Source organism: Penicillium antarcticum (genome assembly GCF_028974205.1).
Source record: "Penicillium antarcticum strain IBT 31339 chromosome Unknown utg000002l_segment0_segment0, whole genome shotgun sequence".
In the NCBI taxonomy this organism is placed as follows: domain Eukaryota; kingdom Fungi; phylum Ascomycota; class Eurotiomycetes; order Eurotiales; family Aspergillaceae; genus Penicillium; species Penicillium antarcticum.
The window spans coordinates 452,447-474,388 of record NW_026695300.1 but is presented as its reverse complement, the minus strand read 5'-3'; the positions used below and the strand labels follow the sequence as shown (position 1 = coordinate 474,388).

Here is a 21,942-nt window from a genome sequence, read left to right as displayed (position 1 = left end):
ACAGCCATCTCAGACGCAAGAGAGAGGGTCTCCATGTCTCCGAACAGAGCCGATATACAGTATTCACTTAATTTAGTTTCAACAAGGCCACCTGGCCCCAGCGGCCAGCGGGGGTCTGTAAGTCTTTCCCACTTTCGCGCGAAAAAATAGTCCTCTCCGAGCACACTCGACTCCACTCCTATCGCTTGCAGCCTGAGAGGTGTCTCTTTGACGATCCCCAAGAAGCGGTCAAAATGCAATTCGCCACAAAGACAGGTACGCCGAGTGCAGTACACACCAAGCTCCTTCAGTTCCCCGAGAACCTTGAACCGGCCAAAGATGGGGCATAGTTGGCCGAGGTCTTGAACGCATGTACTGTTTCTTACGGTACAGCCTCTGATATGCAGCCATATCTTTCATCGGTGCTAACTATAATTCTCGCAAGATATCTAACCACGGCATCACCCGCAGGCACTGTTCTTTAACCACTGCGGTGGGACATGATTACCTGGATCTGTATAGTATGCTCTGAAATATATACGAGTCATTGGTGCCGACACACCAGCCCCCACCGATACTTCCCAGGCCCCACGCTCCCATTGGAAGCTCATACTCTCACCCCTTGTTCTTACAGCAGTAGCTTCCACCTTCTCCTTACGGATCAATCACTACCGGGCCAGAAGAAACAAAAAAAAAAATGACACTGCTGCAAATCTAAGAAACCCCGTCCTCGGCCGGCTCCCGCCCTCCCCACAATATCGTATACAGTATTACTACACTACACTACACTACATGCACCCATGGTATATGGTCACTGACACTGACATGGATCTATCAACTCTGCAACAGTGATCTCAGCAGACATCCGCGCTTCCTGGCACGTAAAAAGGCAAACAGGGGCAACCGGGGTTCATATAAAGAGAGCGAGAGCGAGACCGATTTTTACTTTTTTGCCAAGATCCAGATCAAATCCAAGTTGGAATCTACATTGCGGGCCGACCACGAGTGTCGTAAATGCTCCTTTTTTTTTCCCCTTTGGAGGGGTTTGCATGCACATGGGTCACGAGGGCTTTTGCAATCACTCTTTTGTTCGAGTGTTTATTCATCATAAGTATGTGTTGTTTGTAGGTACTTAAATATATCTACTGAGGGTCACTGAGAGCCCGTGCTATAATTGTACCATACGTAGAGACATGGCATTGCATGCTGCAGTAGTTCGAGAGTTGATATTGACGCAGTCTTCGTGCAGTAGATGACAATTTGTCCAGCAAGTCAATTTGGAATCCTCGTCGTCTACAGTACTCCAGTGGGATAAACTGCGCCAATGTTTCTCCTGTATTCCTCTACTATGCCTGTTGGAGCGTTGCATGCATGCTGCGCTGTGAGGCAGGGGTTAACTTGGCGCTAGGCACTGGTACTATGGGACAAAGGACCGTGGAATAGTTCATACATCTTGCATACAGTAGACTCGCCGAGACTACGGGGTACAGCGCAACATGGTCCATAGCGGATTTGAGCAAGATAGGGCTAGAGCAATCATAAAACTAAAATTGGTATGCACAGCAAGAAATATGTACTGTGAAAATAGAGGCGATGGCACCACACTAAAACGAATAACCCCCGCAATGGAAAGCCATAGCATACACAAAACTGAAATAACGGGGTGGGATATCAAATAGAAAACAGCCCGGCTGCGTGCATGGGTGCCCAAGGTTCTTTAGTCTGGGTGATCAGTAGATCGGACGACCCTCGTCCCAACGGCGGGATTCTCTCGGGCTCGAAACGGGCTCTGTTTTGATTTCGCCCGATGGGGTATGAGGGCTCGTCGCGGCATTATCAGACGGGGAACCAAGGGGGGCCCGTACACTGTCTCGGCGGGAAATCTGCTCCGGAGAGCTGACAGTATTAATCCCACCGATCCACTCCCAGGATCGAGAAACATCACCGCTGCGTCCTTCACGGACGGCGGCGCGGACATTGGCGTTGCCTTCAACAAAGCTTCGGACACGACGCCAGAGCTCCTCGCGGCGCTTGCCTTGGAGTTCAAAGCGTAGAACGTCATCTCGGAGTTGGCCAATGGCAATGTAGGGCTCTTTGGCATTGCCATGGGCATAAAGTGCAGCCTGAGTGGAAAGGCGGTCGAGAGTCGTAGCGACCAGCTCTGGTACACGGGCGATATCAGAGCGGCGGGCCAAAACACGCGCGCGCGCATAGCCGATGAGACCGATGACCAGGACTAGAAGTGAAATAGGAAGTCGATACGCGACGAGAGCAAGTCGGAAGTGACGGCGGATGGCGCATGTGATTGGGAGCCGTGCGATGGAGGTAGAGGAGAGGACGAGGTCACCGGAAGGTCTGTAATTGCGAACGCACCTCTGTTAGTTCCGGTACACAATGTCAGAACCAGATCTTTGTAAGAAATGCTGCGGGATTTGGATATCCACAGCGATAATCATAGCTAAGGAGATGATGAAAGGTCCTTCTGGGTGGGGAAACTTACTGCTTGGTCTTGCTGACAACCTCATCTTTGTCAACGACTTCTCCGATCGCACCCTTCCACAGCTCATCAAACTCATTGTCGCTCAAGCCCTTGCGGCGCTTCTTGGCAACCTCTTCCTTCAGATCAGGCTCGCTAATGTCAGGAGAACGGGCATCCTTGCCATCCTCCTTGAGTTGACCACATTCCCACTTGGCGCGGCGCTCACGGAGCTCCTCAACGGCTTTATCAGCGACAGCCTTCACGCGGCGGGCCTTTTCACTGTCGGGTTCACATGTAGGTGGCAGGGGAACAAGACCTCCGAGGGAGAGAGGATGGGGTTTGAGAAGGAAATCATTTTCACAGCGAACTTCAAAGTCAGGGTAGCAGAAAGCGTGGCTTGGACACGGCTCGCACCGAGGTTCTAACACATTAGCCCACTCGGGAACCTTTGTCTCGGCCAGTGACCAGGTGGGCTTTCCAAGGCCACAGTACCCAATCTCAAGCTTCTCTCGGCGCCACCAGGCACCGAAGCTGCCGGCCAACAAGAGAATGACGAGCCAAGGAGCGAACCGGGCCACGGCTCCCTGCTTCTGGGGTCGTCGTCGAACTTGGATCTGCGGCGCATACTGCTCGTTCTCCATGGCGAGCTGCTCTTCCGGTGTGAATTCTTCACCGGCACTCATATCACTATCCTCATCTTCCTCTTCCTCTGCTTCTTCAGAATCCTCCCCACTTTCCTCCTGCGGAGGCTGCAATTTAGAAGCGAAATCAAAGGATTCCCGCTTAGGAGCGTCGTAACCATCCTCCTGCTTCAGGCTAGAAGGAGTAGCCGACTTCCGAGACCGAAGCCCACGGCCCCGAGCCGGGCTTTCGGTAGATAACCGCGAAGCACTCTTGCGTCTACCATCATAGCTCGCTCGGGTACTCCTAGGCGCCTCAGAAGGACTGCCACTCTGGAAGGGATTATCGTTCGTAAACCCAGTATCATCACGAGGTTCCGACTTGATGCCAGGAGTGTGCTCGTCGACCTCAGTGGACGGTATTACCTCACTACGCCGGACCTTCCGCGCCGTAGATTTGCGAGGCGAACCACGGCCAGCAGCAATGGGAGTAGCAAGCATGTCATCATTGGTTTCAGTGTCAGAGGCGCGGGCATGCTTGCCTACCGATCGAACAACACTTGTTCGCTTTGAGCTCTTAGCGGTAACAGGAGTAGCTGGCGCAAGTCCATCGTCGAAATCAGCCGTCGAGTGGCGGGTGATGCGTCGCGATGTGCCCCGCTGTCCGCGACTTGTAGATGCGACTGACGACGGCGTCGCCGGTGGAGGCATGGAGTCCCTCTCGTTCGCGTCGCTAGCCACGGACGTCGAGCGGCTGCTCATATCTGTGATTCCGGCACTTGTACGTCTGACACGTTCACGATCGCGCAGGATCTTCCGCGCTTGTGGGATGACCTCATCTTGGAGGATGCTGATCAGCTGGGCCTTCTTCGCTGAGGCAGGGTAGGCGATGTCGTGGTTGACGAGAATGGATCGTAGACGGGGGACGGTGAGAGTTGTCAGATCGAAGTTTGGATAGAGGTAATCTAGCTCGTCGGCCATTTTGGCAGAGCCTGACCGCGAAGGGTGGTCACTGGAGTTAGCGACGTGGATTTTTTGTGACGAGTTATACCGAGCGTGTAGCGCGGTGGGTGACTGGGTGGGATTCCAATATGCGAGTGGAATGCTACCGATCGCTCCCTTTTTCGAACTTTGACTGGGGTAACAGGGATTTCCTGCGTATGTGTTGTTTTGGCCGAGGTGTAGTAATGCTTGTCTGGCTCGTTAAGTTGGTAGCCAGGGCAACAGGCGGGGCGGAAAAATGGCCAGGGCGGACCTGATTCAATACTAGCGATGACTTCTCAAAGATATCAAGGAGAGAAGTGATAGTTCTAGAAGATATCTTGGTTTGAATGTACCTAGAGTTGAGTGTCAGTCGACCGGAAGAAAATAAGTCGCCAATGACGCAACACAAACAATACTCACGTGACCGTCTCGATTTAAGTATACTCGGCTACACTTGAATAGTGTATAGTATAGTGAAATTCATTGGTAGTAAGAGAGAAATGACAACTATGATCATGAATCCTATATCAAGAGATAAGTAAGCAATTACAGGCAAAATAATCATGATTATCATATAGACTGTAATATATATTCAGTGCCCAAGGCAAATACAGCCCCCAAAAATCAGCAAGTAAAAAGTAAATAAGAAACCGAAACTATCACCGTGGCTCCATGCCATAATGCTTTATAAAACAAATTTGCAGACTCCCATCCGCCAGTGAGACGCCGCCCACATAGAGTCAAGACACAAAGGTACAAGAAAGGGAAGAACATATAGAAAGTTAGAAGAGAAAGCAAAAACAGAGAGCAAATACCATGGGGAAAAAAGTCGGTTTGAAACAGATCATTGGCTGCGACGGGTAGGGTCTGAAGAAGTGCGAGCAGTATCGCCAGGGAGGTGGAGGTAAGATGAAGAGGCGGAGATGATATCACTATCCATGTTTCCTGGAGAGCGCATAGAGGGGCTAGTGCTGTACTGTGTGTTTGGTCCGCCTGTGAGACCTGGAGGACCACCAGCCAGCGACTCCTTCAGGGCTTGGAATTCGGCAAGTTGGGTTTGGAGTTCTTGAAGGACATCGCTGATGGGGACGGCGTGGTCCTTGAGTTTGTCACCCGGCTTGAAGGGGCGCATCAAATGTCGCACTGAGAGGGTATTGACGCACACCTCAATACGAGTGACTTGTTGATCGACTAGACTGAGAACAGTGGAGTCATTGAGTTCACCACCGTGTCTTTTAACCATATTGAACAAGGCGACATTAGGCTCTCCAAGGCCTGGCTCATCAGGGTTCTCAAGAGCGCCACAAAGTCGCTCGAGACGGAGAGTAACCTCCCAGACACGCCAAATAACATTTGTCTGGATATCCAACTGGTTGTTGGGGTTTATGGTTGTACCAGGACCATCGCGTTCCTGGGTATCATCCGAAGAGATCATACGACCAGAAAGTACCGAGGGATAGACAAGGTAGAGGGGCTCTGGGTTCTCCAAGCCCTTCAGCTTACGTTCACCTTGATCCTTGATGACGAAACCTTGGCTATTTAGCTGGGTCAGCTCACGGCGGATGTTGTGTCCAAGACTGTCGCCACGAGGGTGGCTGTCAGTTGAGCTGGTGGATGCAGACCGTTCTGCGTCAGCGAAAATCTCCAAGTTGCGATGAATATCGCTCATGAAATCGGACGAGACAAAGATTTGACCTCCGTCCGCGACGGCGGAGATTCGCGAGGCACGGTTCACCATAGGACCAAAATAGTCCATTCGGTTGGTAACCGGGTCTTTTTCGCAGACGGGTTCGCCCCAGTGACCTCCCATGCGAACGGACAGACCACGGAATATAACATTGTTGTCCATGTCGACGACAACTCGGCATTGTGGCTGATCAAGGATCTCAGTTGGCCATTCTGCTTCAAGCAACTGGTTTTGACAGTTGAAACACCAGAGCAAGGCGGCGGTTGTAGTCGAGAATGCTACCATGAAGGCATCACCTTCTGTCTTGACCTCGTAACCACCGAAGATACCAAGCTGTCGGCGTAGAATGTCGTTGTGGATTTGAATAGCAGAGCGCATGGCGTCTGGACAGACCTCCCACAGACTTGTGGATTTCTTGATATCAGTGAACATGATAGCCAATTCACCGACTGGAGCATCCACAAAGTCAAAGCGAGCCAGCCGTGAATCACCAGGACCATCACGTTTCTTGGGACGCTTGGCAGTTGGGATGATCTGTTCCTCAGCAAAGGTAGATGATCCAGTGTTCAGCGCCGGGCGAGGCTTTGGACGTCGCTTTTGCAGTTCACCAACGCCCAGGATCATAACCATAAGCTTATTGGTAGCACCAAAGGAGATTGCCAGATCACGCAATTTTTGAGCCGCGAACATCAAATCTGGTTGCTCTCTTCTGGTGATATCGACCACCACCTCAGGCGTGACATAGTCCCAGAGTTCCTTCGATGCCAAAACGATCATCTCATCTTGCTCTGTCAAAATGCAGTGCATTGTGGAGGGGGCCGCAATGACAGCAGGCATCATGGTGAAGTGTCCGAAGCATCTTGACACGGAGAGCATATCATTCAGTTTGCCGTTACGTGATACGAAGCCTCCTGCAGCACGAATGCGCGCGCGCTCATTTGGTTCCGCGGGATCATGGTTCTGTGTCAGATAACGCATCGAGCCATCCGACTTGATCAAAATAGCTTGAGCATCACCGACATTAGCAGCATAAAGGTCCATATTATTCAGGTACAAGACAGTCGCAACACCACCTGATTGAATGTCGGCCTGGTTGAGCATTTTGGCTGCAGTAGAGCCCCTGTGATACTGTCTCACTTCACGGTCATCAATGGATCGATAGGCAGATCCTGCCATGTTTTTGTTCAAGGCGAGGAATGCCCGTCTCAGTGCATCCAGCGGGGTCTCATCCTGATCGCGCTGGAGCTTCTTAAGCTCGAACGAGAAGGTGGGAGTGAAGTTCTCATGCAAGTACTTCGCTACCCGGGAACCACCGCTAGAAAGCGTCTGACCGTCGAACATGCCTACCAGTGTTTCCACATGGTCCTGCTTCAATCGGGGAACAATCATATCGATGATGGACAGATGCTCGGTCCGACCGAGGGAGTCTGCCATACCATAGGCGAGGGTACCTGCCAGCGAGGCGGAGGTTCTCACACGTCGATCTTCTGTCTCTTCTGGGATTGTAGGAATAGTAAGAGTGACATCCATCAATCCCAGGACCCGGAGATGGGTCAGAGAGTTAAAGTCAGTCAGGTCAGCACCATTGGCAGCTGGGGGCCCAAGGGATGCAATGTTCGGTTTGATCTCCAGGCGCTTATTACCCGAGAAGTTCAGGTATTTGAGGTTGCGATTCCAGTTCCAGTTCCAATCATAAGGCCAGTTGGATACGTTGTACTTCAACCCGTTGCTTCCAACATCAAGGATCGAGAGCTTGCTGACCTTGCAAAGTTCTGCAGGCAATACCTGGAACCTGTTCGCATTGATATGAAGAACCTTGAGGTTGCTTCCCTCTTCCAGATCATCAGACGGGAGAGAAGTCAACTCGTTACCGGAAAGGTAGAGTTCAGAAATCATGGGCCATCTCTTGAGGATTCCCTGAGGCAACTCAGTTAAGTCGTTGTAGGAAAGATTGACAACGCGCAGCTCAGGGAGCAAGGACAATTCCCGGAAGACATCATCTTCAAGTCTGTTATCGGCGAGTGAGAGTGTCCGAAGAGATGCAGCAAATGTCATAGCCATCTGCTGGGAAAAGTTAGAGTCCTTCCGAGAGACGCCATTTTGGTCTGTGAATGAACGCGACGCAGCCGAAACCTTTCTACCACCACCTTGCTGCGAAACAGAAGGCGTGGTCGAAGGATTTCGATATGATCCATTTGGTGAAACAGAGTTCATAACACCATTGGCGGTGGATGTTTGACTAGGTCGGCGCAAACCTGGTTCGTCTAATGGGCCAATGTCCTCGTAGCCGGGGTACCCTGTAATACCTGATGTAGTTGCGGGTGTGTGGGTGGACTCTCCAGGCACCAAGGGCGGAGAAGCACCATACTTGGGGAATGTGGATAAGATGTTAGAAGAGATGTTGAGTATTTCCAGCTTCGCGCAATGCCAAATTTCTGATGGGAGAGACGTCAAGTTGCATTCCCTCAGATTCAAGTGTTTAAGTTCTACGAGGCAACCGATGGTTGCAGGCAAAGAAGCAAGAGGGTTTTTGATCATGCTGAAATGTTCCAGTCGGCGCAACTTGCCAACCTGGGGCGAGACGGAAGAGAGGTGGTTTTTGTCGAGAACGAGCTTGGTCACATTAGGGCAGTTCTCGAAGATGGTATCCCGGAATTGAGCGAGCTTGCCAGACGCAAGGTTGAGGGATGTCAATGTCGGCATAGGAGCGTCGACATCAAAGTGTGTCAGAGGGCAGTGGTCCAGATGCAAGCTGCGCAATTTTGGGAACGAGCACTTGAAGCGCGATATTAAGTTGTGACCGAAGGAGACCTGCTCCAGCCGTGGGAGAGAAGAGAGATTATCGATATTGGTGATGGCATTAAAGCGAGCATCCAGTTCCTTGAGGTTCACCAAGTCTCGGAATGACTCGTCCAGAGAGCCACTGAGGTTGTTGTTTGTGATCCACAGGCGTTCGAGGGTCACCAAGCGGCCAATATTGGGTAGTTCTTCGATGCCGTTGAAGCTGATATCGAGATCGACCAGACTCTTCAGGTTGCAGATGAATTCGGGGAAGACCTTAAATCCGTTTGATGACATCGTCAAACTTCGCAGGGCATGGAAGTTTGCGAAGTAGCTGGGCAGCTCGGTCAATTGATTGTTGGCCATCTTGATGCTGACAAGACCAGTCAGCCGATCGAGACATGCATGACTCAGTTCTTCCAAACAGTTGTTGGAAACATCCAGGTATGTAAGCCGGCCAGCCAGACTGAAACTTTGAGGGAGCTGCGAGGCTTCATTTCCAATGAACTTGATCTCCCGCAGATTAATGCAGCTTTGAATGAAGTCTTTCGGAACATCCAATGACAAGTTCCTTGACAAGTTGAGCGAGATGATTTCGGAGGACTTAGCATATAGTGTAATCGGGATTGTGACAAGGCTACGACCCTGGAGGTCGACATGGCTGAACTTTTGCACTTTGTTGAATCCAGGGTCACTCTCAAGACTGCTGTAGCCACTGAGTTTGGTTGGCAGGAAGATGAACCGACAGAGATAACTATGGTCCTCACGGCCGATATCCTCAATCCGGTCTTTGTCCGTGTAACCAACTTGTTCGAGTAGTTTTTTCTGCATCTGGATTGGCCGTTCATTGTGATCAAGCTGGCGTGAAAGATCGTTCTTCCGCAGAACAATCTCGTAATTGTTGAGGTGATCCTGTAAGAAAGATTTCCGTCCAAGCATCAAGAGAATCTCAGATACAGTCGCATTGACACCAGCTGATAGGGTGGCGAAGGTTGAATCAATCCGGAAAATTCGAATAAAGAAGGAGACTTCACGCTCGCGAGGTCCGAAGTAGCCTTGGTCCACAGTGAGGTCTGGCGGTCCTCTGACATGCCAGCTGTCCGGGGCATTCCATGGCTTTTCGTTTCCATTTTCATCGCGCGGTGTAGTCCTCCCATCGACGCCACGCTTCATAGTATTCGGTGAAGCTGAGCGAACGATTCCCTTTAAGTCACCCATATCGATGTCAAGTGGGAAGAAATGCTTGTTCTCCTCTTGGTTTCTATCATCCTTATTGGCGCCGTGAGAGTCGCCGCCTTGGTTGGTAAAGACACGACGAGGACCAAGTTTTCGTCCTGTGATAAGGCCCTTCCCGGACTCTTTCTTTCGGTCCGAGTCTGCCGATTCCAGATGGCGAGAGGGCGTGTTCCCTTCAATGCTTCCCTGCCTACCTCTTTTAGGAGGAGGAGAAGAGTTCCTCGACTTATCGTGCGGTTTGTTTCCATGGCCAAACACCCTTTTAATGAAACCGCCGATCCTGGGGTGTCCTGAGTTCCCATCGTTGTCGCGATCACGGTATGCACTCCGCACGCTAGGGGTTGGACTTGTAGATCGACCACCGAGTGTCGTCGAGGAGGTCAAGTAGTTTTCATTGAACGGACGTAAGGCGATATCATCTGTGCCTGTAGCCGGTCGACTTTGATAGCCTGCCAGATCACCAGCAAGAGTCGGCTTCTCGTCTTTGCTTCGCGAAGGACGATGTCTGCCGTGTCCTCTTCGACCGGAGTTACTCCCTGAAGCAACATTATCAGCGGAACCAAGACGCTCCCCATTGGGACCAATTGGAACATGTCGCACAGGTGCTTCTCCATACTGTGAAACATCATTGATGCTCTGATAGTCCCATGGAGTGATGTCGCTTGAGGGCAACGGCGTAGCAGCTCGTGGCCTTTGAGGACGGTGAGATCCAGGACCATCGGGTCCCCGGGAACCATCTGAATTCGCTCGCTCACGCGCCTTCAGCTGATCAACTAGCCCCCCACGCCTGCTGGGCGGATGTTGGGAACCGTCGTCGGAAGCCTCACGCTCTCCAGGCGAAGGGTAATCATCCCCGAGTAGACCTTTCAAATGCTTCTTTCGGAGCTTCTGACTGATGCTAGATCTCGAGCCCTGGCTGCTCACAGTTGTTGCGCTTGCAGCAGACGGCCGTCGCGGTTCTCCGTGGTATTCGAATTCGGCGGGTTCGCTGGCGATGGTCCGCCCAGTCATGGGACGAAATGAGAATGATGCGGGGGAAGCTTCATGTTCGGAGTAGTCGTTGTAAAACGTGCCAGGGGCATCGGGTGGTCCACTGCCAGGACCTGAACTCCACGGGGCGATCGACTCAGCATCATCGGAGGCAAGGCGAGACGCGTTGAGAGGCGGAGGACGGGGGCTCGTAGAGGAGGATTGGGACGGACTGTCTTGGTTACTTGGTGGAGCTAAAGCCTCGCGATGGTCGCTGAAGCCAGATGTCTTGCGCTGTTCGGTAGGGGAGATGTCGGGAGAATTCCATGACCACAAATTTGTTCCCCAGTTGATCTGTGGGGGTCTCGAAGGGTCCGATCTAGCAAAGAATCAATGAGCATCGTCTTTCAGGGCTTGGAGATAAGTCCCCGTGGTGCTGGAAAAAAGCCCGCGGGGTATCTCAAGGGTTGAGGAGCTTACTTGGTATCCATTGTCAAAGAGCCTGGGAAGCATTCGGCATTGCGATTACTAGTAGCAGATTTGCTCTGATCGCGAGGTTGGTTCTCGGGGTGCCGCACAGTCTCTTGTGATATCCAACTGTTGCCAGAGCTCTCCGAACCCTGACGACTCTCGGGATAGGAGCGCTCCCGCACGGGCATGGCGGCTCTGTGTCTCGGCCAATTCCCACCGCGGCCCTCAAGTTGCAGCCAGCTGTACCTTGGGGTGTATGAGAGTCCCGGAGCAGTTCAGCATGAATGACGCCGACGATGCGCGGGAGGAGTGGAGGATTGGAGCTGCAATGTATATCGTTTCTGCTGTCTTGGGTACAGGCGTCGCGCAGAAATAGTCCCGGCGATGCGTGAATGGGGATTAAAAGCTGTAGGGAAGCGTGGAGGGCATTCGAGGGGGGATGATCGTGGAGTTGTTAAGATCGACGTGACAGCGTGGGTTCGGGTTCGGGCGGGGCGCAAGGAGACGCCTCAAAAGCCGTGACTGCAGATCAGAGATGAGATGAGATACAGTAGGTGAATGGGGTGAATCAAGAATAACCCGGGCGCATGCAGGTATCTCGAGGTTCTTGAGTGGGGATGACAAAGGCGGGAGAAGTCCCGTGAAAGAGAAGAGCGATCTGAAACCTCTTTCTCTTCTCTCTCTTTCTACTCGCTGTATTCTTTTTTTTTTTTGTCTTTCAGTTTTTCTTTCTAATTATCAAGTCACATCTATTTCTTGTCTTTCAATATTTTCTATACTCTGGGGATGGTCCGTGATGCTGTCCGTGCCCCTAAGTTGACCTGTGGAGCTCGCAAGTATGATATATGACACTTAAGATACTTGACATGGGCATTCTTGATCCATTGGTTGCCTTGAATTCAATCCCTACAAATATTTAGCCTAGCTCAGCCCGGGTGTTCAGCCCAGATGTTTGCCAGGCGTTCAACTCAGATCTCAGGTGCAACAGGTCTATGATCCGTTGAAACCCCGAACATGACAGATCATACAAAAAGCCTGGAACCTTTCACGCCTGATTACTCCGTGGCGGTGAAAGGGCTTGATATGGTTTGCACCTCGATCTGAGCTTTTTTTTTCCTCTACTCAGTCACTATGCAAGGGTTTTGAAGAGAATGTCGATTTCAATACAGTACTTGATTTTCCCTTCTCTTCATATTGCCATAATGATACATTGTGAGATAGAGACCTAGCCAGGTCTTCGCCCTGTAACTCCCATTGACATTGTTCCATCGTACTTCATTCTCTCATATCCATCAGATCGTCGATTCCGTCAGATCGTCGATTTGCGTAAGACTTCTGTCAGTCAAACCCGAGGATGGGCGAAAACCTGCTCGATGTCGTCAACCACCTCATTCCAGAGCTCCCATCCAAACCTGCGAGCACCTTTGCCATAAAAGAATGGCGCACCCCTATACTCAATTAGTATCATGACCGTATCGCAAGGAACACAAGCGCATACAGATCAGTCTGATCGTTCTGAACAAAGGCACCATGACTCTCCTGGCCAACAACCACAGCAGCTTTGACAATGATCCGAGCACCCTCGTGCAAAGTGCGGCTGTACATCTTGATGTAAACCCACATGAACGGCTTGAGCCATAGGGGAACGGTCTGGTTCAGACTGGTTTCGACCACGCCAGGGCAAACATTGTTGATGATAACATCATTCGACATTATCATACGAGACATCTGCTGCACGAAAGCATTGACCACAAACTTGCTATCCTGGTAGCGTCTGAAACGGCGATAGACGTTCTTGTCGTCGTAGTAATCCAAGATGCTCTGGCTGGCAGGCATAGGAACCTCGTCGAGACTGTGCTGGTCGTGGGAGAAGGAGCCAACAAAGGTGATGCGGCTGGGGGCGTTGCACTTTTTGGATGTACCGCGGATCAGGGAACTCAGGTTGATTACGATGAGGAAGTTGGTGTAGCAGTTGACTGGGTAGTTGTTAGACATGAAGCCCGTGTAGGACTACGTGGGTGGCTTGTTGACTTGCCTTGCATGACCTTCTCGTGGCCGCTCTTGCTGGTTTGATACTCGAAGATATTGACACCGGCGTTCAAGACCAGGATATGGAGCTCGCTGACTTCTGCCTTGATCTTTCGGGAAAACAGCACACCGGAATGGTAATCATTGAGATCCAGCAGGCAGAATTCGACCTTGGGGTTATTTCCATCCCGAGCGCAGGCTGCGATGACAACTGGATCGGCTTTGAGGGCTGCCACTGCGGCGCTACCCTTTGCCTCGTCGCGTGCGGTGATAATCAATCGCGAAACATTCAAATGCAGGAACTGTCTAGCAACTTCGAAGCCGAGGCCCTTATTTCCGCCGGTCACAATTGCCGTCTTGCCGGCCAGGCTGATGCCCTTGGGCGTCAGAGGAATGTTCTCAGGCATAGTAATGAAGATGAGATTGAATGTTACGACAACAACCGGCAGGATGCGACAAAAAAACTCCGAATCCCGAGCAGGGATATCCAGGGGAGGTGAAAAGGAAAGATTTTGTATTTCGAAATTGAAGCAATGAACTGTCAGTTCACGAAGGATTTACATCGTGTGCTCAGAACTGACGTGAAAGTGTAGCCCTATGCCCCGAGCACCGCCCCAAGTCGGCGCTGAACATGACTCTTGCTAGGCCTACCAAAGCAAACATCCTGTTGCTACTGAAGTAATTGAATCTCACAATCATTTCACTCATCATTCTAGCACACCTACCCAATGTCTTTGTCCAACCTTAGCGTTTTACAAGTACTAGAAGCGTGTATTAGGAGGATAATCAAATCAACACGAACCAGACGGATATAAAAATCGAGTGAGTGTGAGGCCTATCATGTATTTCCAGGCTGCTTGCTTGCTGTATCGGTATATCAAGTCCGATATTCTGTTATCGGCCAATTTAAGAACGTTCACCTGCACTTTACATCGTTAGAACCAATCGGTCTTATTTGTGACTTGTGGCATTTGCAACGTATTATGACATCCTAGCTCCCCTAATATGTTTTGATCAATGAAGTTCTTCTATGAGAGGCTACTGTAAATTTGAGCAGATAAGCCAGCTGAAAGCTGCGTTTGTCGATTAACCTGTCAGAACTTGGATACATTGCCTTCACACTAATTCATATCTTATCACTGGGATCAGCCGTAGGAGGAGGCTGCATATTAAATATTATGGCAAGGTAGATATATGTTTAGAAGGTATCTAGTAGCCAAATTCAATTATTTGGCATGCTTCTATGTCTCTGAACGCGTAACGTAATCATGAAATAAATTCATATGGCGCCAGACTCTGCGTATAGATCAGCAGTTGCTCGAACCTTGCAGTCAACTAGGCCACCTATTTACCGTAGATACAATGAGAGCTGATACTGTTGCGCTACGTTAACAATGCATCTATTCAGAGTACATATTTCGGACCAGTAATATGTATGGTGTGTACATGTGCAGTAAGCAGGAATGATACTGCCAATAGCATTCAGCTAGCAGCTAGACTGGAGACCAGAAGTGAGGGGATATCGGAAGTGATCTTGTGATACTTGAGATGGTAGGATACCATGATTTTGTACCGAGATGTGGGATGGATGTATAGATGTAGGTGGGTCCGTTGCTAAACCGGGATAGGTGATTGGTGACCCGTATTTCGCGACACAACCATGTAGGGTACGGAGTATAGAGCGAAGCCGATCATTTTAGATTTTGACACACACACACACACACACACACACAAAGTGCTTGATCGAGACTGTTCGAAATCCACTCCAAATTTGCCCAAAAATGGCCTACAGTGAAAAGTGGCCCAAAAGTGGGTCCGAGGTTGGTGGGTGGACTGATGAAGCTGTATACACGATGAGCCATGTTACTGTAGTACATCTCTGCATACATTGTAGAATATACCTTGTAGAGTAGAGAGTATTGCAGATATAGACAATAGCGTAATCCAATGTGATTCATGGGAATATATTCTGCAGCCTGGATTTCAATGACACGTGAGATCTGTTGTTTTGGTCAGGTGACACCGAAGATCCGATGTGTGAGATACATTCCTGATTCCATCGGATGATGTAGTAAAGCCTCAAAGTTCAATAAAACCAAACCAAGGAAGATCCAAGCAAAGTCCAAGAAAAGGCGGCAAAGCCCAAACACGAAACGAGGCAGGAAAGTTGGGCGTTCTCCACCCCCAGCCACTTCCATTTGTGATATAATTAGTGCCTTCCTTCCCTACTCACCTTCCGATAGGTTGCTCATTTCTACCTCTCGCTCCTTTTCTCTCTTACTTCTACAACTGTTACGGTCATCTCTTCTAGCCGGGAGCTGCTATTATCACACTGATTTATTTACGAAAAGCTGCCACACTTTACCTTCAACATGCGGTTTGCTCTTGCGGCTTTGGGCCTACTGTCGTCCACAGTGTTGGTAACAGCCCAGACCTACACAGACTGCAACCCGACCCAACGAAGTAAGTGTAGTCCAACCCCATAACCAGAGAGATACTAACAGCCACCAGCCTGCCCTGCTGATCCCGCATTTGGGCAAGTCGACAAGACTTTCGACTTCACAAGTGGTGCCTCGGATGCCTTCAAGTCGACAGGAGCCGTCACATATGACGATGAAAATGGCGCAACTTTTACCATCTCCAAACAGGGGGATGGCCCACTGATTCAATCCGGCTGGTACATCATGTTCGGCCGTGTGGAGTTCACCATCAAGGTCGCCTCAGGAACTGGTATTGTGAGCAGCGCAGTTCTGCAGTCCGACTGTCTGGATGAGCTCGACTGGGAATGGCTTGGAGGCAAGAGCACCGAGGTGCAGTCCAACTACTTCGGCAAAGGAGATACCAGCACCTACAACCGTGGCGCTTTCCACTCCAACCCCGGCAATCAAGACAGCTTCCACACCTACTCGATCGACTGGACCAGCAGCCAGATTGTGTGGGCGATTGATGGTGAGACTGTTCGTGCCCTCACTCCTGAGTCGGCAGACGCAGGACAGTACCCCCAGACTCCCATGATGGTCAAGGTCGGCGTGTGGGCTGGTGGTGACTCGAACAACGCCCAGGGCACTATTGGTAAGCTCTCTGTGATCTCCAGTAAAGGCGAATCTGCTAACAGTTTTGCTTTACAGACTGGGCTGGTGGCCAAACTGACTACAGCCAGGGTCCCTTCAAGATGTACCTGAAGAAGATGACTGTGACCGACTATTCCACTGGAACTTCGTATAAGTATGGTGATACCAGTGGTACCTGGGAGTCTATCATCTCCGAAGGTGGCGAAATTAATGGCAACAGTGGTGCGGAGCCCTCTTCCACTCAGTCTGCACCCAGCATCACCGCTACTGCCGACGGGGCCCCAGTTCCTTGGAGTGGAACACACAAAGAGACCTCAAGCTGGGTTACCCCCAATGTTTGGCCTTGGGTGGCCAGTGACTCTCCGACTGCTTCGTCAACAGGCTACCAGTATGACTGGGAGTCACGCTCTAGTCGCATCCAGACGCCAGGTGGCGCCACCAGTGAGAATTCCCACAAACCTGTTCTGCATTCAACCACTAAGATCGCCTTTTTCTCCCCACAGTCTACCTTCCACTTTACATTTGCACTCTCGCATTCTTCTTCGGTTGCCTTTTCCCGCTCTGGCATTGAGACTGTGCAGAGAAACTCCACTCGGATGGCCAGTAAAACCAGGGTGTCGACTAAATATACTACGACTGCCACCCACAAGCCAACTGACAACCTTGCTACTAATCCCACGACCTCGGCCTCAGCCACGGCTTCTGAACCTCGTGCTACCTCAACAACGAGCAGTGCGAATGTCCGATCCAAGGTTCCGGCCTTTGCAGGTGTCTTCTGTACCCTGTTTGTTGGTGCTATCCCCTTGCTTTGAACACAACACATATGCACAATTGTATTATTACTCATGATTAGACGGACCCGGTGTTAACTCTCTTTTTTATTGGACATGACACATGAGCGATGATCTCTGGCGGCTCTGGTAGAGCCGCAGCATACGGGCGCTTATAGGCAAGTTGCCTTTTTTGTTTATGCTTTATTGTTATGACGCACACCTGTACCGTTGGAACTCCGATTGGTGACAGATGTGACTTGCACACATTATTATTCTTCATGTATTGATACCTTTCTGGGCTACCACTTATATACCAGTCGTTGATCAAAAGCACACCTTTTTATGGAACGTTTCCGTGATATGATTAGCTTCATTCCTGACATGTAGAGACTTGATCAAGTTGGCAGTTGCAAACAAAGAATACACCGGCTTCTTGTAGAGCTGCAAAACAATAGACATGCAGCTGTATACTTAATTCAAGCCTAGAGTAGATCCTAGCCACATACAACATGCAATTCAATACAAAGAAATAACGCCCTCAGTAAGCCCCCTCATAAAAAACAGCCCGATTCTCCTTCACCCAAACCCTCTCCTCCTCACTACCCCACGACGGCGGAACCATCCCATTAATCTTCCACAACCGCCGCTCAGTCTCATCAATGTGGTATTCCCAGTCATATCCCAAGTCCGCAACATTAATCTTCAAGATCTGATCAATCCGAGACGTGGATCGCTTGTATGTTTCGTCTTCGTTTGGCATCGTGATTGCAATGTGTGTGATCACAATTCGGATGAAGGGTTTGTCGATTGCCTTGCCGCCTACTAAGATGTCTCCTTTTGGGAGGGGAATGAAGTTTGTTACGACGTAGAAGGCGGGCAGGCCTAGCTCTTTGTACATCTTGGTTATGTCTGAGGCGAATGATGTTTTGCTGGCTTGGTCGGTATATGTGTCGGATGGGTGGTAAATTTGCCAGAGGGGCATTTTGATGCAGGATGATGGAGGAAAGGGGTTCGGTTTGGAAATTGATTGCTTGAGATCATGGGTTTGTAGATAATGATCCCTTGGATCTAAATAGCTTCTTGTGCAATTCGTAGTGATGTCTCATTTATAGGATAGTGTGATATTACGTACTTTGTGATGACCCGGACTTTGATGATTCAACAATCTGGTGTTCGATTTTCAGTTGACAAAATCTTCTCCCCGAAGAAGAAACCTAAGACGATCAGGTACTCGGCTCTGCTTGCTGTCTCGAGATTGATCAGATAACAGAAGCAATACCGGGTTCCTCGATGTAGCGATAGAGAGGCAAATTCAATACTCTATCATTGAGCCTGGTTTATTCTCGAGGGTATACTTTCACTGTACACTTAGACCTTGTCACATCTCAGACCAGTCATCCACGGTGACCTAGGATAGATTATGCTACCTATTAGGTATTTGAAAACTCGTATATGTATACCCAAGCACTACTGCCACATCTTTGATGTTCTAGACAATCACTAAGTTAAGTCTTCCCCGGGTTGAAGGGTCTAGGGCTCAGATAAGGTAATCCGATTGCCCAATCACAATCCAACAGGTGGGGACAATCGGATTACTCATTGCTCCGACTCGCTCGGTCTGATGAATAAACGGAAAATCGCCCCCATTTGTAATCGTACTTTCTTTCTCTGACTTCATCACTATCCTTAATTCATGATATTGAAAGCTCTACAAGCATGACTACAATCGAGACCTCAGTAATGGCAGAAGACAGGCCAAAGCCTAGCGTTGGTCGCAAACGCGGTCGGCCTCGAACTGTGACGGACGATCAAGAAGTGCCAGAGGTGGGTCAGATCGCAAGCTTCCATGTGCTTGAGCTCACAATTTACAGAGGCGTCGCAAACAATTACGGCTAGCGCAACAAGCGTATCGCAAGCGAAAGGAGACTACGATCGATAATTTACAGAACCGCGTACAAGAATTGGAGAGTGGCATCGAGAGTCTCGGCAAATCGTTCCTCTCTTTTAGTAGTCTTCTCCTGGAGGCGCAGCTACTTTCACAATATCCACAGATCGCCTCGGCTTTACAAAATATAACCCAGCAATGCGTGTCTCTTGCAAAGACTGGGAGTGACGAATTCGATGAGGGCGCTCTCATCCGACCTACAAAAGCAAAGGATGTTCCAGTCAAAACCGCCACTACACCAGATAGTGCTACACGCCATGTCTCGATACTGAATATGCGTACTTCAGACACCTCGACAGATGTCGAAGAAATTATCCGGTCGGCAGCGAAAGGGTGGCCTGGACCTCCTACGCCACCATATCAAGATCAAAGTATTCTACCATTCGGCGTTGTCATGTCGCCTACTGATCCATTCTATACACCACCACTATCCAACTCCCCATTAACAGATGACCTGAACACCAATACAACAATACTCGATCATCAATGGAATATCGCACAGCGTCTCGTCCGGACATGCTCTCATAAGGGATATCGCCTCCTCATCGACCAACCGAATCACACAAAAATCCCGGAGATCTTCGGATCTATGCTTAGTGTACCTGAACGCAATCGTCTTATTTCAGGATTCTACGCTGTCACGCAAGATAAGACTGGCGCCATGACAGATGTCAAAGCCAATGTGCTTAGCTTTTTGCGGGCTAGTATGGACAATTTCTCTGAGGATCAAATGCAGCTGTCGTCTCGAGTCTGGCAGATTGCGCTTGAATCGCAGTCCGACTCTTGGATGGATGCCAATGGGGTGCAAAAGTACTTGCGTGAGAGGCGGTATATTACCGATGACTTCACCGGTTCTTCTGGTCGTCTTGGTTATACTGTCTCGCCGTCATTCGACGTCGCGGCCTTTATTAGGCGTAAGTTTGCTCATCCGAATTGTTCTGACATTTGCTAATACATTACAGTCCTCTCGGGCGAACCGATCTGTGTTGGATATGGACCGGCGTTCCGACGCCAAAGCGTGGAAAAGGCTCTGCGTATGGCCACTCTTAATGTCTCCTGGGAATTCGATAATATCTGTGATATTTAATGACCTTGCAAGTTTTAATATAATAATGGAATATAATAATGACCGTTGCAAATCTACTTGATCAAGTGTGACAAGTCACGAGTGGTCACGAGTGGGGGCCAACTGCAGCAAACCATGCAAAGCTAGATCTATACAACCTCCAGTCCATTCGACTGATGTAACTCGAATGTCCGGGTACGCCCTTTGACATGTGGAGCTTCGGATAGAAGAGCCATTGGCTGTGAGTCATCTATCTATCGTAACCCCCTCAATATCGTCAAGTCTTTATCTTCGATGTTTGACACCTGAGTCATTACTTCCCTCTGCATATAAATCAAATCTATCCCGTCCATTGTGAATATCCAAACTAGACAATCCTCACCCCATCATCCCCAACACCATGGGTTCAACAAACCAATTAACCCCCTTTGGCAAACCAATGCTCAAGCACTGGCTCTTCGACCCAACCTACAAAAACCTCAATCATGGCTCCTTCGGCGCCCACCCAGCTCAAGTAAAAGAAGTCCAACGCGACTTCATGGACATGGCCGACAAACAACCAGATCCATACATCCGCCGCTACCACGCAGAGCACCTCGACAACGCCCGTGAAGCAGTGGCAAAGGTCCTGAATGCCCCGCGAGACGAGTGCGTCTTCGTCAAAAATGCCACGACGGGCGTTGCAACTGTGCTATACAATCTGGCGTTCCAGCCTGATGAAGCACTTGTCTATTTCGAGCCTGTTTATGGCGCCGTTGAGAAGGGCCTTGTCTCTTTGAAGGAGCATTGCGCTTTTCAACCTAGGAAGGTTTCTTTTCAGTATCCCATTACCGAAGATGAACTTGAGAGGCGGTTCCGTGAGGTTGTGAGGAAGACTCGTGAAGAAGGGCTGAAGGTTCGGGCTGCTATTTTCGATTGTATTGTTAGCAATCCGGGTGTTCGATTCCCTTTTGAGCGGTTTACTGCTGTTTGTCGCGAAGAGGGGATTTTGAGCGTCATTGATGCTGCGCATGGCATTGGACATGTTCATCTCGACTTGGAGAAGTTACAGCCAGACTTCCTTACCTCGAACTGTCATAAGTATGGCCTCTTCCACACTCCCATCTACATCTACATCTTATCATATAAACTAACCAAAACAAAGATGGCTCTACACACCACGCGGCTGCGCAGTCCTCTACGTCCCAAAGCGCAACCAACACACCATGCGCACAACACTCCCAACATCATGGGGTTTCATCCCAGCCCCAGATTCACCAGAAACAATCGCCTCAGTGCTCCAAGACCCAAACAATCCAGCCGCAAAATCTGCCTTTGAGCAACTCTTCGAATTTGTCGCTACGAGCGATGACTCCGCTTACATCTGTCTGCCTGCCGCCCTGAAATTCCGCGCTGAAGTCTGCGGCGGCGAAGACGCTATCATCGCTTATTGCCAAAAGGTCGCTAATGAAGGCGCTGATGCTATTGCTGATATTCTTGGGACGGATGTTCTTCAGGAACCGGGTCTTAAGGCTGGTCAGGAAAGTGCTATGCGGAAGTGTGCTTTGACGACTGTGCGGTTGCCTATTGCTGTTTCTGATGCTGGAGAAGGGTTTGAGGGTGCTCTTGCTGTTTTGTCCGAGGATGAGGCTAGGAGTGCGTTTTCTTGGATCCAGGGGAAGTTGATGGATGAGTATTGTACCTTCTTGCCTGTTTTCCGGCATGGGTCTTGGTTGTGGACGAGATTGAGTGGGCAGGTTTATCTTGAGACTGGTGATTTTGAGGATGTTGGACGTTCTTTGAAGCAGTTGTGTGAGCGGGTTGCGAAGAAGGAGTTTAAGGCTTGATATGGGGGTTCCATAGACTTTGTCAAT

The 21,942-nt window shown here is 49.9% G+C and overlaps 8 protein-coding genes across 8 annotated transcripts; 4 read left to right on the top strand and 4 right to left on the bottom strand.

The window, feature by feature from the left end:
• Window positions 1-1,709: 1,709 nt before the first annotated feature.
• N7508_001171 (putative sister chromatid separation protein (Src1)) lies at window positions 1,710-4,059 on the bottom strand (the record flags this gene model as incomplete). Its single annotated transcript, XM_058459237.1, has 2 exons — window positions 1,710-2,334; window positions 2,480-4,059. The coding sequence occupies 2 exons, from the start codon at window positions 4,057-4,059 to the stop codon at window positions 1,710-1,712; spliced, it is 2,205 nt and encodes a 734-aa protein (XP_058322769.1).
• Window positions 4,060-4,906: 847 nt separating this feature from the next.
• acyA (adenylate cyclase acyA) lies at window positions 4,907-11,394 on the bottom strand (the record flags this gene model as incomplete). The annotated part of the gene is made up of 2 exons (XM_058459236.1): window positions 4,907-11,114; window positions 11,216-11,394. The coding sequence occupies 2 exons, from the start codon at window positions 11,392-11,394 to the stop codon at window positions 4,907-4,909; spliced, it is 6,387 nt and encodes a 2,128-aa protein (XP_058322768.1).
• Window positions 11,395-11,486: 92 nt separating this feature from the next.
• Window positions 11,487-11,728, top strand: N7508_001169 (uncharacterized protein; the record flags this gene model as incomplete). Its single annotated transcript, XM_058459235.1, has 2 exons — window positions 11,487-11,536; window positions 11,566-11,728. The coding sequence occupies 2 exons, from the start codon at window positions 11,487-11,489 to the stop codon at window positions 11,726-11,728; spliced, it is 213 nt and encodes a 70-aa protein (XP_058322767.1).
• An 820-nt stretch (window positions 11,729-12,548) lies between these two features.
• Window positions 12,549-13,641, bottom strand: N7508_001168 (uncharacterized protein; the record flags this gene model as incomplete). The annotated part of the gene is made up of 3 exons (XM_058459234.1): window positions 12,549-12,654; window positions 12,705-13,182; window positions 13,221-13,641. The coding sequence occupies 3 exons, from the start codon at window positions 13,639-13,641 to the stop codon at window positions 12,549-12,551; spliced, it is 1,005 nt and encodes a 334-aa protein (XP_058322766.1).
• Window positions 13,642-15,606: 1,965 nt separating this feature from the next.
• N7508_001167 (glycoside hydrolase family 16 protein) lies at window positions 15,607-17,117 on the top strand (the record flags this gene model as incomplete). Its single annotated transcript, XM_058459233.1, has 3 exons — window positions 15,607-15,697; window positions 15,746-16,306; window positions 16,363-17,117. 3 exons carry the CDS (start codon window positions 15,607-15,609, stop codon window positions 17,115-17,117), a joined length of 1,407 nt encoding a protein of 468 aa, XP_058322765.1.
• Window positions 17,118-17,616: 499 nt separating this feature from the next.
• On the bottom strand, window positions 17,617-18,060 carry N7508_001166 (tautomerase family protein; the record flags this gene model as incomplete). The annotated part of the gene is made up of 1 exon (XM_058459232.1): window positions 17,617-18,060. One exon carries the CDS (start codon window positions 18,058-18,060, stop codon window positions 17,617-17,619), a length of 444 nt encoding a protein of 147 aa, XP_058322764.1.
• A 758-nt stretch (window positions 18,061-18,818) lies between these two features.
• Window positions 18,819-20,110, top strand: N7508_001165 (bZIP transcription factor; the record flags this gene model as incomplete). Its single annotated transcript, XM_058459231.1, has 3 exons — window positions 18,819-18,902; window positions 18,950-19,937; window positions 19,986-20,110. 3 exons carry the CDS (start codon window positions 18,819-18,821, stop codon window positions 20,108-20,110), a joined length of 1,197 nt encoding a protein of 398 aa, XP_058322763.1.
• Window positions 20,111-20,489: 379 nt separating this feature from the next.
• On the top strand, window positions 20,490-21,915 carry N7508_001164 (putative aminotransferase family protein (LolT); the record flags this gene model as incomplete). Its single annotated transcript, XM_058459230.1, has 2 exons — window positions 20,490-21,169; window positions 21,234-21,915. The coding sequence occupies 2 exons, from the start codon at window positions 20,490-20,492 to the stop codon at window positions 21,913-21,915; spliced, it is 1,362 nt and encodes a 453-aa protein (XP_058322762.1).
• Window positions 21,916-21,942: the final 27 nt, after the last annotated feature.